At 36.3% G+C, this 16,036-nt stretch overlaps 1 protein-coding gene across 1 annotated transcript in view; it reads left to right on the plus strand.

Annotated features, from left to right (window-relative positions):
- MYO3A (myosin IIIA) overlaps window positions 1-16,036 on the plus strand; it is a 247,917-nt gene that overhangs the window by 206,028 nt on the left and 25,853 nt on the right. The window contains exon 30 of the mRNA XM_072651758.1: window positions 2,050-2,197. Coding sequence (XP_072507859.1) covers window positions 2,050-2,197 — 148 coding nt within the window. The remainder of the gene's footprint in view (window positions 1-2,049; window positions 2,198-16,036) is intronic.

The following is a 16,036-nucleotide window of genomic DNA, read 5'->3' on the forward strand; positions in this document are numbered from 1 at the left end:
GTGGGAGGTTAGGTACTACATGTATTCTTAATCCCATTTTAAAGATGAGGAAATTGAGGCTCAGAAGAATTAAGTGATTTACCCAAGGTCATCATTACTCTTTTAAAAAAAGAAAGAAAGAAACCAAATAGTTAAGTGAAGTAGAATGAATATATTCAAATGAATATTCACTTTGTAATCCAACTAACTGACAACTATTCAAGGTCAATAAGGAACATTACATAGTAACAACATCGTTTGATTCACACTACCAAATAAGATGCTAATATCTGACCGTGTAGATTGTTTTCTTGCTATTGTTATGAATTTTGTATTATAACTAGGAAAACTCCCTAAGACTTTGACTTAGAGCCAAGAGATCTTAATGCCTCAATTATGTGGTTTCATAATATCTGTAAAGTGTTTAAAATGACATTTTAACAAGCAAAACATTAGATTGTAGTCATTATGTGACTGTAGTCAAAGTTCAAATTAGTTGTTTTGAGACAGTGAGGGGACTCTAGAGAAAACCCCATTCATTAGAGAGATGACAATTCACCTGGAGGGAATATTTCATCTGAATATTTGTGAGGGAGCATTCCTAGGGGATCTAATAGAAACACATTTCTAAGTCAACATGGCATAGTAATAGAAAAATGAATGAATGAATGAATGAATGAATGAATGAATGAATAAGATACTTCTAGAAGCCAGAAGACCCAAGTTTTAGCTCCAGCTCTGCTGTGAACTACCTGGATGATATTGAGCAAATCCGTTATTTACTTTACCTTGGGTTTCTTCATTCCTTATCTTTCTCCTGCTTTCCCTTTGATGTTGGCACCAGAAGCCTCCGGACTTGAGAGTCTTGGTTCCACTGGATGAATAGAGGAAAGGGCAGGATCAAAGAAAAGGATCATAATTCTAAGTGGAAAAAGGAAAATTAAATTCACTCTTATGATGTATAATCAATGAAGACAGTGAGTACAGCACATGCCATAGTGCTTTCAAGCAGTGAATGATCCCCATATCCCAGTATCATGTCCTTGATTTGGATACGTGATGTGAGAAAAAGCATGATGCCTAGCTCTCTGAGATCATCCTCAAAGGTTAAAGGGGTATCCTGAATATCTTCAACTTGTATCACATAAATCTATCCTCCATCAAATTTCTGAAATTTTTTCTTGAACCCATTTTGAGATTAAAGCTGTAACATCCATTTGGGGAACTAGTTTACAATATACTTACTACCTAACTATGTTTTAAAAAGAGAAGGAGCAAAACTGGACTTTAAGTATGCCTGAATCTCTTTCTTCTAAAGGTTGGGAATGTGAAGTCTAAACTCTGAATCCTGATCTCAAAGAAGAAATCTAGATTTAGAGAGACATCCTCAGACCACTGGTAACTGAAGATAGTCCAAAAGCTCTCAAAAAAAAGAGTCAAATTAGAGGAAGAGAAGAACTGATGGCCCAAAAATAAGCCTAGGAAGATAAACTTGATGACTCGGGGGGAGAAGAAGGGCAGAAGAGAATGGCCTACAGGGTCAAGGTTAAGAGTGTCAAGTAGGGAAAAAAATGGTCAGCAGTGTCACAGATAGAAGATAAGGTCAAGAAGACAACAAAAATGGGAAACAAAAAAAAACCTTTGATTTAGCCAGGAATTCAGTTCAATCTAACAAGGATTTATTAAATAGAGACCCTATGGCAGGCACTGGGCTAGGTGCTAACTATACAAAAACAACATAGTCCCTGCCCTCAAGGAGCTCACAAGTCTCCCTAAGTGAGTTTAAGTTGAAGGGTGAGTAAGACTGGAAGAAAGATTTCAGGAAATCCAAGAAATAGGAATGAGAAAATAACATTGGATATAGATAGCCATAAAAGGAAGAAAGGAGATGAAACACTGATAACTGTATTACAGTCATGGCATACTGAAAAACAGAGGAGAAACCTAGAGACAGAGATGACTGTATCGGGGGAAAATTGGCCGTGAGCAACTTATCAAACCACTACTAGGCACATAGAATGCTGGTTCATTTTGTCTTGATGTAACCTGAAACATGATTTTTTTTTTCAGATATCAAAGTTGTCAGAAGACTATTTCATTCTCCAGAAAAAACTGAATGAAATTATTTTGTTGCACCAGCTGAAGCCTGTTTCCCTTAGTGTTCATCCACCAGTCAAGACAATTAATAGACGAGTTCCTTCTCATCGATGTATGTCAGGTAAAATTCTGTAGTCAGGAGCTAGAGGTTAAAGAGAGTAGAGAAGCCAACATTCCAGTTGTTTGGGAAAGGGACTTTAACTTTGGGCCACTTCTTTTGAGCAGTAAACTGCTTTACAATCCTCTTCTCATCTATATTTCATGCCTCTTCTTTCCTTATTTTTTCTTCTCCTTTTCCTTTTCATTGGTTCAATTCTAACACAACACACCTTCAGAGAGGAGGTCTTAGTGTGGTTTGGTGAACAGAGAGGACAGGACCAAAGGAAAAGATCATTCATTCCAATTCCTTTTTTCCAGTTTCAAACCCTAAGCAGTATTTCTTTCAGTGTTTTCCAAGTATTCCTTCAAATACAGGTAGCATGTCAAGTGAGTGCAAAATAACACATAACATAAAAGTAACATGATGGGAAGAACACTAGACCAAGAAAAGCAACATGGCTTCTATGCTTAGGGCTCTGGTCTTGAATTCAGGAAGTCCTGGGTTCTAATCCTATCTCAGGCACTTATTATCATTGTGACTCTACAGAAGAGATCAATGATTTGCCACCTGACTAAAAGACGCATATGTCAAAATGTTTGGAGGGAGTGGAGCTGGGAAAAATAAACAGTTCAACTCCAGGATTTTGAAAAGCATTTTGAATGCAATGAAATCTCAATAGATAACATCTCTAATACCATTATTTCTTCCAAATAGCACTTTTTGGTCCTCTCTAAGCAGATCTGGGGCCAGGAGATGGCAAGTTAACCAGGGCATAATATCCTGAAAGCACAATGAAAAATATTTTAAAGGAATCTATATTTAGTACTGAAAAATTCCCCTCTCCATGATACACCTGTTAATGTTTTGATTGTCATCATCATGACAGAATTGTAAGGGACCCTAGAGAACATCTAGCCCAGGAGTGGGAACTTGTGGCCTCAACGGCACAGGGGATTTGTTCTGTGAAGTTTGGATTCAGTCAAAGGGCTGCACTTGAGGACCTAGAGGACTATGTGTGCCCTTAAGGCCACAGGTTCCCCACCCCTGCTCTATCCCAACATTCTCATTTCAAAGATGAGGAAAATGATATCCAGTTATGATAAGTTAACTTTCTTATCATAAGGTAAGCTCACACAGTAAGTGAATTCAAACCCAGATCTCATCATTCATACTTTCAATCTTCTTTCTAGCACTGTCTCCCCAAACTTCTAGAAAGCCTATTTATAGACATTTTCATAATGTCAGCTCTGACTGAAAGAGATGGAAAGTCCTGATCCCCTTACTGAGAGCTGTCATCCAAAATTCTAGGATGTTGGAGCAGGCGGGAATCAATTTATCTCAGTGAGAAATAATAGAAGTGTATCATTTTCAAAGCCCAAGGGGCACAACTTTAAAACGTTGCCTAAGACATACAGATGCCTCATTTGAGTTTAATTGCTGCTACTTCTCTCTCCCATTCTTTCAAACTCTCCATGTTTGTCTCCATGTCCAGCAGAGACTTTGTAGGGGGAGGTTAGAAGACAGGAGAAGTCACCCTATTTATTCTTTCATTTTTTTCCTATTTCACAGACATAGGAGGACAGTAGGTTTTATTTTTCTTCTATGTACTCTGTAGCAGTGATTTCAAACTAAAATAGAAATGATAGCCACTGTTCCATACACCAGGATCCCTGTAGGTCACATATTGACTTAGGTTTAAAATGTAATATTCCCTATTTTTGTTGTATTTTTGTTTGTTTTATTAAATATTTCCCAATTACACTTTAATCTGGCTTGGGTCACAGTTGGGAATGTTATGGGCTGTGTGTGGCCTGTGCAGACCATGTGTTTGAAAAGTGACAAACTAGATGAGAAGGTGAGAATTCAAAAAGGTGAATGTATAAAAAATGTCTTAAGTATTTAACTATATACAAAGCATTATGCTGCATGCTATGGATATGAATGAAAATAATAATAATAGTATGCTTAGATAATGTCTCATGTTTTTCAAAACATTTTAGCCATGTTGTCTCATTTGATCCTCACAGCAATTCTGTGAGATAGGTGCTCTTGTTATTCCTCAGATGAGGAAGCTGAGACGGAGATGTTAAGTGACTTGCCCAGTCATTAGTATAGCTTTGAAGCAGGTTTTGAATCCAGGCCTTTGGAAATTCAAGTCCAGAGCCCTAACCATCACAACACCTAGCTGCCAAACAAAGTAACACAGCCTGTACTCAAAAGGAACTTAATTTATAATAGACAAAATAAGGTTTTGTCCAGCTAGTTGCTTAACAAACATCAGGGGACAAATAAAAATTCTTATTCTTGGGTTCTAGTGGAAGGCATGGTTAAAGAGCAGTTCATGTGGAAAAGATCTGGAGGTTTTAGTGGACCACAAGTTCATGATAAGTTCAGGAGAATGATATGACACCCAAAAAAGTCAATGCAGTCTTAGTACTAAGAGGCAGAAAGCACTGAGGATTAAGGAGATAATAATCCACCTGTTCTTTACTGTAGTCAGGCCATATCTGAAGTATGTTCTTCAGTCTTATCGCCATACTGTAGAAAGATGTTGCTAAAATCAAGAGCTCACGCAGAGTGACTGGGATGGTAAAGTGATAGATGAGGCTTAGATAAAGGAACTAAAGCCTCAGCAGGAACATGGGAATGTGATAAATAAAGTGGTTGAAGGACAGCTGGCAGAGGTGTCCGTTTTGACCCCACAGAGCAGTATGCAACAAGAAATCAAGCATTTCTTAAGCACCTTCTGTAAGTTAGACACTGTGTTAAGTGCTGGAAATGCAAAGAAAAGCAAAAAATTAGTCCTTCTCAAGGTTATCACAATCTAATGAGGAATAACAAAGAACTTTGTACAAACAAGATATATACACAGGATAAATTGGACATACTCTGCAGAAAGGCTCTGAGACCAAGGAGGAGTAGATAGGCTTCCTGCAGAAGGTGGGACTCACAGGAATAATGGATAGAGGTGACAAAAGAGGTAAATTTAGGCTTGATTTCAGGGAAAACTTCCTAATCAATAGAGCTATCTGAAAGTGGAATGTGCTGCCTCATACATTAGAGGTCTACAAGCAAGACCTGGGTGCCTGTCTGTTGATTATGAAGTAGAAGGAATTCTTTTCCAGATATGAGTTGGACTGGATAGTCACTGAAATGTCTGCCAACTATGATGTTCTATAATTCTATGATTCTGTTAGCCAGAATGTGTGCCCTACAGACCACCAGTCATCAAAAAGCAAAGCCTATGATAATACAAACCAAATGACTCTATAAGATAAGGTGGCCTTTGGTGAACTACAGTCAGTGATTCTGTGTAGATCTCCAAACTCCAATTTACTTTCAGATAACTGTCATTTATAAATTTTAAGTGTTTCATTCCTAATGTAAATCTTCAGGCATTCATGGAGAAGAAAAATGCACAAATGTAAAAACACAGCTACTTGTGTCTAGATATGTCCACAACCATAGGAAAAGTCATCAGTTTGGTATAAATCTATGGAAAATCAAGATGATTGATGCTTACAATTCAATAGGTTTCAAGTTCCTAGAGTGAACCATGACCTTATACATGGAAAATCTTCTCGTCCCTCCAATCACACGTCTAACGTGTAAGTTTATTCAGCACAAAATCAAATCATTCGTAATATGGACAAAGAAAGCTTTCTGCCAACTATGAAGCTGGGTACTGAAGCAAGAGTAATTCATAGGCTACTTATTTTTCTATTTGCTTTGATGTTGGTATTAAATCCAGACTGGTAAGAGTTAAGTACTTCTGCATTGCAGCTGAGAACAAAGCCATCTTCCACTAATGTAATGACAAATGCTGTTCTGATTCTAAGTGCACTGAAGACATCACCTGCATTTTATTTGCCCTCAGATAAGGTGCCAAGGGCTCCTTTAACTTGTTGTGGTCCCTTCTTGATTATGGTACACCTGGCAATATGTCATGAGTGCTGTATAAAGAGAAGAAAAGACTTAATTGTTGGGGAAATAAGCCTTTAGGTAAACAGATAGGAGAGTAAGCTCCTAGCCTCCCTTCTTGAACATACAACTACCCAAAGGAATACATTTTCCCTGGGTAGTGGTTAATTAAGCAACTAGATGGCACAGTGGATAGAGTATTGGTCTTGGCATCAGGAATACTCATCTTCATAAGTTCAAATCCAGCCTCAGACAGTTACTAGCTGTGTGACCCTGGGCAAATCACTTAACTCTGTTTGCCTCAGTTTCCTCATCTGTAAAATGAGCTGGAGAAGCAAATGGCAAACCACTCCAGTATCTTTACCAAGAAAAGCTTAAAATGAGATCACAAAGAGTCAGATATGACTGAAACAACTAAACAATAACTAAGAAGCATTCTGTTGTATTGCAATGATGTACTTGCTTAGTATATCAAGGACATAATGCTGCACCAAGATGGTCAATGTCCTTTGCTTCATTTTTTTTCACACATTTTAAACAATTAAAGAAACATTTTGCAAACTATTAAAAATCCTTAATGTCCCTTTTCCAATAAGGAAAAAAGTCTAAATAATAATAATAGTTAACATTTATATAGTACAAAGTTCTTTACATATCTCATAAGAAAGATATCATGGTTATCCCCATTTTGCATGTGAGAAAACTGGGGCTAAGAAGTTATGTGACTTGCCTAGGGACACACAAATAACAAGAGTAATAATAACATTTAAATAGTGATGTAGGGTTTGCAAGGTATTCTTTCCCCATATTAGCTCATTTTATCCTTGCCACAATCCTGTGGAGAATGCTATTATTTCCCCAGTTCTATAGATGAGGAAATGGAGACTGAGAGAGGTCAAGTTACTTACCCAGAGTCACATGGTTGGGTAATTATCTAAGACAGGATGCAAACTCAGGTCTTCCTGATGCCATGTTTGATTCTAATCACAAAAGCCAATAAATACTGATATCTGGTTTCTCTTTAGTCCATCTTCTAAGGTGATATTAAATTTATTTGGGGCAGCTAGGTGGTATAGTGGATAGAGCACCAGTGCAGGAGTCAGGAGGACCTGAGTGCAAATCTCACCTCAGACACTTGACACTCACTAGCTGTGTGACCTTGGGCAAGTCATTTAACCCCAACTGCCTCATCCTGGGTCATCTCCAGTCATCCTGATGAATATCTGGTCACTGGATTCAGATGGCTCTGGAGGAGAAGTGAGTCTGGTGACCTTCACAGCCTTCCTTCACTCAAAACAAAGTCAAGTGCAAGTCATGTCATCACTTCTCTGATGGCATGGTCTTCTTCAGCAACGAAGGACAAACACACCTTAAATTTATATGTCAGCTTATGTTTGAATGATAATTATGAAGATTTCCTGAATTTAGACTTGTTAGATATGTGTGTATTATCTCACAGTTGTAATGCAAGCATCTCAAAATGCATTTCACATGCTGGACAGGAAGCTGTGTCTACATTCATCCAAGAGCAGACTAACATTCTTCATTCATCTGACAGCTTAAAAGATATTGGATTTTATATTTTTAAGGGGAGATTTTTCATTAGCAACAGAAAGCAAAGAAATTGGAGAAATAATGTTGCTTTGCACCAAATGTGCATCTGAAGGATTATTACTCTTCCAAGTCAGTCTGCTGTCAGGAATCATTAAGCATTCTATACCTCTTCTCCTGGATAAATAATCACACTCGTTGCCCCAAAAAGTTCCTCTACAACTCCAAGCAGAAAGGTGACAATGCAAGAAAAATAATTATTTTGCTAATTACCAGAATTCAACATGGAACTAGGTAGTTCTCTTTATATTTCCAATTCATCTTCATCATCACCATCAAAAAACATTTATCATGCACCTCTCTGTCCAGGGTACTATTCAAATTGAGATAACCAACAGTCTCAGCATATGAAGAATTTTATAGTTTAAAAATAAGCAGTGCTGACATGGACAGAAATAAGCAGAATCAATAAATGCTTATTGACTAATTGATTGATTGCCTCTGTTTTTGTACGTGAAATCAAAACAAGTAGATGACTTGGTCATTTCTGTCAAGTAACACATTATATTTTTAAGCTGGTTAAAAACAATCCATTGTTTGGCTGGATTGACCAATAGTTTAGTTGAATTCATGGCTAAAATCAGTCCAAATGGCTTCTAGACACACAACCTCTCACTTCTGAACATACATATGTTTTATATATATATGTGTGTGTGTGTGTGTGTGTGTGTGTGTGTGTGTGTGTTTTATATATATTTATATATATACATACCAGACCAATTTATTCATTTTTTTAAAAAATAAGCACAATATTAACATTAAGAGGTATAACCTTACAGGTAATTGTATAAACAGTTCAATGGAATTTGTAGTTTATATTTCGGATTGGTTGCCAAAGACACTTTGTCCTTCTTATTTCTGTCTTGTCTTTTTGGGGGGGGGGGGTGGAGGGAGTTTGTTACCTTTTGTTTATGAAGATATCTTTAACCTACCAAGAAGTCTATCCCTCAGAAGCTAGACAACTAGAGAAATTACCTATCAGGTACAGTGCCTGTCATTGTGTTGGTCAACTGTTGCAAGGTCAACTACAACAAAGAAATTGTATGCCATCTTATCTTTCACAGAATTTAACTGGTAAATTGCCTTTTAATTATTCTGAACTAAGTATCCAATTCATGTATTACCAATATCCTTACCTTCTTCTCCTCTTCTCTTTTTTTACTTCCCTTTTGGTAATGAATGATGGAAAAGGAGAGATTATGAAATTTAATTCAGAAAAATGTTGCTTGTTTGTTCCTGGCACAGAATTTAGTGTAAGAAAATTACTGAAATTATTAACCAAAATAAGACATTTAAATAATTTCAACAAATATAAGTGTCTTTTGTTGTGGATTTTATAATCCCTGTGTCCTCTTACTGCCTTGTGGCAATAATTACTTAATTGGGAAGTAGCTACAATTAAGTTCCACAGTGACTGAAATATTTGCATTCCACTGTAGTATATTAAGATATCTGCGAAGCACCTTGAAAGCGTCACCTCCACATAAAGCTATTGTTTTTAGTTATACTGTTTATTTGCCCATTTTTTAAAAAAGTTCACTCTAGAGCTACCTTAAAACATAGCTTAGCAGATAACTTAGGGGAGCACTGAAATCTAAACATAGGTTAACAGATAAAGGTCTAGGAAACTGATCTCATTCAGAGGCCAGTCCTCTCATTGTACAGATGAAGAAACTGAGACTTAGGGAAGTAGTGATTGTCCATGGTTACAGAACTAAATAAGTTTTGGAGGTAGGATTTGAGCCACGATCTTCCTAACCCGAAGCTCAGCACCATTTACCTGTCTCATTAGAATTCATTAGTGAGTCATTAATACATGGACTCAGATATGCCTTAGGTCATATCATACCATTGCCAAGCCTAGAGTAAAAATCTGAGTAATAGGGTTAGCCTACAACACAAGTGTTAACCTCTTTCTTTATCCATACATCATTTAGAGGTTTTACCACTTTTGTAGCAGTATTTGGTACACAGATAAGCTATTTTATTAAACAGTAAGTAGTGGACTTCACGTAATTTTTATTCAGTCGTGTCTAATGTGTAATCACAGAATTTGTGTCTAGCAGTTTTCAATGACTATATATGTGTATATGTATATATGTGTATATGTATATATGTATATATATGTACATATATATATAAACTTAGTAGCTAACACAGAGTTATACACATAGTCAATTAAATGAATTCTCTTGACCATTTCTTTAAGAACCTCATTGTACCCTTCAAATCTCAGCCCCCAGTGAGATCCTGAAAGTCTTCTAGACCCTAATTACAGTGTGAGTACAACTTAGACTGGCTGATCTAACAACATATAATTCAGAGATGTAAACTGAGGACCAAAAAATTGGTTTTGGTGGCATGTAATAGTAATTATTTTCTCATATAAAATGTTTCCAGCTATTGACCATGTGCTTTCCCTAGTATTACATTGATTAATGAAGCTTTTTTTTGTTTTATCATTGTCAAGAAGTTAGCAGAATATTAAAATTATATTGAGTGTCCAAAATGATTACCAAATGCATTAAAAATTAATCACAGATGGTAAAATGCATATTCCATAACAATACAAAACAGCCATGTAAGCAAACACCAGAATAAAATGGTTTTTTAAAAAGTGAATTAGAATTTCAAGAAGAGTAACTTGTTTATATAATATTAAGATGTTTCCACAGTTTAATCTAGCCATGTAAATGTGAAGTCACTCACAGAAGGTGCTTAAAAATACGATGTGAAGAAACTGAATAAGAATTGGGTGATTCTGAAGAGCTAAATTCTGGGGGAATTTTACCCTGAGATAAAGCTAAGGAATGAAGTGGATAGGTTGTTGGGTCTGGAGTAGGAAAGAGCTGAGTTCATATCCCATCTCAGACACTTACTGGCTCTGTGATCCTGGGAAAGCCACTTAATCTCTGTTGGCCTCAGTTTCCTTATCTGTAAAACAGGAATAATACTAGCACCTGCCTCTCGGAGTTGTTGTATCAAAATGAGAAAGTATTTGTAAAGTGCTTACTTAGCACAGTACCTAATTAAGTACTTTATTAAGTACCTCATAGGTACTTAATAAATACATATTTCCTTCTTTCCCTTTAGATACACTATATGATCATGTGAGTCTCTAGCAGTTGGAACTAGGGCCCTTTCAATGGTTTCCATTGAGACAATTTTCTCGACCTGGAGTTGAATCACTCACTTCAGTTTAAAACGAATTGAGGTGACTTCACGGAAGCCTTACTGTAACACCGCAACTAATGTTTGTTATATGTACCTAAGCAGCTGTCACAATTTTTTGTGTATCACCTTTTAACTACTGCAGAATTGTTTGATGTCTCCCTCTACCAGTGATCAGATTCACTCTAACGAGAATAACTGAAAATTGCATCGTGTACTGAATTAAGCTGAACCACAGATCCTCATCCACACATATCAGCTACCGAGGGTTGGCCCATGCCAAAAAGAAACATGTCCAACATACCTAAGAATAAAGAATCATCTACATTTTTGAAAAGATCTATGACTACTTAACTACTTATCCTGGAATCTGTGGTTTTTTGACAAGCAAAAAGTAAAGCAATTTTTTTTAACTTACTACTTATTCTTTCCTATTCCCTAGACAGGTTGGCATATTCCTAAGTAGTGTGACCTTTTTAGAGGCTCCATGGTATCCTTATACTCAAAAAGAACCCCAACATGTTGTCTTAGGGAAGTAAGCATTTAGTAAGCACCTTCTGTGTACCAGGTACTTATACTAAGTACAATACAAATATTATCTCATTTAATCCTCACAACAACCCTGGAAGGTAGGTGCTATTATAATCTCCATTTTACAGCTAAGAAAACTGAGACAGCAGAGGATGCGTTGCCCGGGGTCACATAGCTAGTAAATATCAGACAGGATTTTAATGCAGACCTCTATCCCTATCTGTGAAATGTAGAGGTCAGACTAGTGACCTCTAAGGTTCCTTAGCCCTAACCCTATGATCTTAAAACCTCCCAATTTCTGACTTACAACACTGGGATTGTAAATTCGGAGACAGATGCTGTCTTTGTGCCTCTTTTTCTATCCTTAACACAATGCTAGGCATATAGTAGGTGTTTAATAGATGTTTACTGACCAACTCAGGTCTTCCTGACCCTGACCCAACACCCTGTGCCCTCATTTTAGTACCCATGGCTTTAGCTTTGGGGGATAATGTGCTTTGAATTGTTGGTCCTCTCTCTCTGGCCTAGAAGTCATTATAATAAATGGACACATTTTTTTTACAATTTTGTACCATTTTTATTGGAAGTTTTTAGTTCCAAATTCTTACCTTCCCTCTATCCCTATCCTCCTCCCTCCCTGACACAATAAGCAATCAGGTACAGGTTTTACATGTACAATTATATAAAACATTTCCATATTAGTCATTTATCCAAGAAGACTCAAAAGGAGAAATGAAAGAGAGGAAAAAGGAAGAAAGGAAGGAAAGAAGGAAGGAAAGAAGGCAGGGAGGGAGGGAGGGAGGAAGGAAGGAAGGAAGGAAGGGAGGGAGGGAGGGAGGGAGGGAGGGAGGGAGGGAGGGAGGGAGGGAGGAAGGAAGGAAGGAAAAGAAAGAAGGGAGGGAGGCAGTTAGGGAAGGAAGGAAGAGAAAAATAGCATGCTTCAATCTGTATTCAATCAATAGCAGTTCTTTCTTTCTCTGGAGATAGTATGCTTTATCATTCGTCCTTTGGGATTGTCTTTGATCATTGTATTGCTGAGAATAAATAAGTTATTTATAGTTCTTCATAAAATAATATTGCTGTTACTGTGGACAGCATTCTCCTGGTTCTGTTCACTATGCATCAGCTCATGTAAGTCTTTCCAGGTTTTTTCTAAAATCATCATGCTTGTCATTTCTCATAGCACAATAATATTCCATTATAATCATATACCACAGTTTGTTTAGCCATTCCCCAATTGATGGGCACCCCTTTGATTTCCAATTCTGAGCCAGCACAAAAAGAGCTGCTATAAATATTTTTTTCTACAAATAGGTCTCTTTCCCTTTTTTGCATGTCTTTGGGATAAGACCTAGCAGTGGTATTGCTAGATCAAAGGGTATGCACAGTTTTATAGGTCTTTGGACATAGTTCCAAATTGCTCTCCAGAATGTTTGGATCAGTTCACACATCAACCAACAGTGCAGTAGTGTCCCAGTTTTCACACATCCCCTCCAACACCCAACATTTTCCCTTTTTGTCATATTAGCTACTCTAATAGGTGTGAGATAGTACTTCAGAGTTGTTTTCATTCGCATTTCTCTGATCAATAGTGATAACAGAGTGTTTTTTCATATGACTACAAGTAGCTTTGATTTCTTTGTCTAAAAACTGCCTGTTCATATCCTTTAACCACTTATCAATTTGTGCTTTTATAAATTTGATATAGTTCTCTATATATTTGAGAAATGAAACCTTTATCAGAGATACTTGTTGCAAAAACAATTTTTCCCAGTTTTCTGCTTGCCTTATAATTTTGGTTGCATTGATTTTATTTGCGAAAATATTTTTAATACAATCAAAATTATCTATATTACATTTTGCAATGCTCTCTGTATCTTCTTTGGTCTAAAATCTTCCTTTATCCATCAATTTGAAAGATCAATTATCCCATGCTCTTGATTCACTTATGGTATCACCCTTTATGTATAAATCATGTACCCATTTTCACCTTATCATGGTATATTTTGTAAAATATTGTTTTATACCTAGTTTCTGTCATGCTGTTTACTAGTTTCCCCAGATGGTTTTGTCAAATTAGTTTTTTGTTCCAAAAGCTTAGATCTTTGTATTTTGTCAAAGTCTTTTTCTGCATCTGTTAAGATAATCATATGATTTTTATTGATTTTGTTATTGATATGGTCAATTATGCTGATAGTTTTCCTAATACTGAACCAATCCTTCATTCCTGGTATAAATCCTACCTGGTCTTAGTGTATAATCCTTGTGATATACTGCTGTAATGTTTTTGCTAGTATTTTATTTAAATTTTTTACATCAATATTCATTAGGGAAATTGGATTGGCTTTTCCTGATTTGGGTATCAACACCAAATTTATATTGTAAGAGGAACTTGGTAGGACTCTTTCTCCAACTATTTTTCCAAATAGCTTATATAGTATTGGGATTAATTATTCTTTAAAGGTTTGGTAAAATTCACTTGTGAATCCATCTGGTCCTGGGGATTTTTTTCTTAGAAAGTTCATTGATGGCCTGCACAATTTATTTTTCTAAGATTAGATTAAGTATTTTATTTCTTCTTCTGCCAATCTGGGTAATTTTTATTTTTGTAGATATTTATCAATTTCATTAAAAGATTGTCAAATTCATTGGCATATAATTGGGCAAAATAGTTCCTAACAATTGCCTTAATTTCCTCTTCATTGGTGGTGAATTCATCCTTTTCATTTTTTGATACTAATAATTTGGTATTTTCTTTCCTTTTTAAATCAAATCCACCAATAGCTTGTCTATTTTATTGGTTTTGTCATAAAATCAACTTCTAGTTTTATTTATTAGTTCAATCATTTTCTTTTTATTTTATTGATCACTCCTTTGATTTTCAGTATTTCCAACTGGTATTTAATTGAGGATTTTTAACTTGTTCTTTTTCTAGTTTTTTTAGTTGCATGCCCAATTCATTGATGCTTACTATTCTGCTTTTCTTACTATTTACTATTTTTTTGATTGTGAGGATTTTGTGTCCTAACGCATGATCAATTTTTGTGTAAGTTGCATGTACTGCTGAGAAAAGAGTATATCCCTTTCTATTCCCATCCAATTTTCTCCAGAGACCTATCACATCTAATTTCCAAAATTTTATTTACCTCCATAAATTCTTTATTGTTTTTTCTTTGGTTAGATTCATCTAGTTCTGAGAAGGGAAAATTTAGGTCCCTCATTAGTATAGTGTTATTATCTATTTCCTCCTGTAACTCATTCAACTTTCCCTTCATAAATTTAGATGTTAAACCATTTGGTGCATATATGTTTAGTATTGATATGACTTCATTTTCTATGGTACCTTTCAGCAAGATATAGTTTATTTCTTTATCTTTTTAAATTACATCCATTTTGTCTTTGCTTTGTCTGAGATCATGATTGCTACCCTTGCTTTCTTTGCTTCAGCTGAAGCATGATATATTTTGTTCCAATCCCTTAATTTTGCCCTTTATGTATCTCTCTGCCTCAAATGTGGTTTGTTTGGTTTTTTTGTAAACAACATATTGTACAATCTTGATTCTTAATCTATTCTGCTATCCATTTTATAGGTAAGTTCATCCCATTCACATTTATAGTTATGGTAACTAACTGTATATTAACTCCATGCTTTTTTTGCTTTTTAACCCTCTCTTCTCTCTTATATCCCACCCTTTCCTCACAAATGTTTTACTTCTGATCACCACCTTCTCCAATATATCCTCCTTTTTATTAGTTCCACCCCTTCCCCTTCTTTTATCCACATCCATTTTTGCTTCCTTATAGGGTAAGATAGATTTCTATAGCTAAATGACTATGTACATTGTTCCCTATTTGAGCCAATTTTGATGAGAGTAAGGTTGAAGCTTTACCTGCCACCCACTAACTTCCCCTCCATTATAATGGGTACACATTTGCAAGATGACTGGATACCATATATTACTTTGTAATGGGGGAGAGAAGCATCTAATTTTTGGTCCTCCAAACTATAGGATCATGGGATCATAGATTAAAGATGAAAGAAGCCAGAGAAATTATTGAGTGCAACCCCCTCATTTTACAGAGGAAGAAGCTAAGTGAGAGGTTGTAACCTGCCCAGGGCCGCACATCTAGTGCCTGAGGCAGGATTTGAACCTAGGTCTTCCTAACTCTAAGCCCAGCACTCTCTTCACCACATTGCAGCAGCATTTCAGTCAACTGAGCTAACATGCTAGTGATCTAGTAAAGGTGATAGTGTGGCAACTGTTGGGAGCAGGAATGTCCCTTTCAGTCACATCCCAACTACAATTATCTTTGCCTTCCCCTGATTTTCCCAACATTTGCAATGAAATCAACAAAGAGAAAGGATAGAGGCAGAATTCCCTGAATCCAGAAGTGTAGCCAGCATGATACGGCATAGTTCTCATATCACCAAGAAGAGAACTGAATTAGGAGTCAGAGAAACTGGGTCCAATTCCTAATCCTGCCACCTACCTGTATGATCTTGGAAAAATAATTTCATTTCTCCTGTTCTCAACTTCCCTATCTACAATATGCAGAGGTTGGTCTAGTGACTTCTAAGGTTCCTTATCCCTAAATCTATGATCTTATGACCTCCAAATTTCTGAC

Source organism: Notamacropus eugenii, chromosome 3 (genome assembly GCF_028372415.1).
Source record: "Notamacropus eugenii isolate mMacEug1 chromosome 3, mMacEug1.pri_v2, whole genome shotgun sequence".
NCBI classification, from domain to species: domain Eukaryota; kingdom Metazoa; phylum Chordata; class Mammalia; order Diprotodontia; family Macropodidae; genus Notamacropus; species Notamacropus eugenii.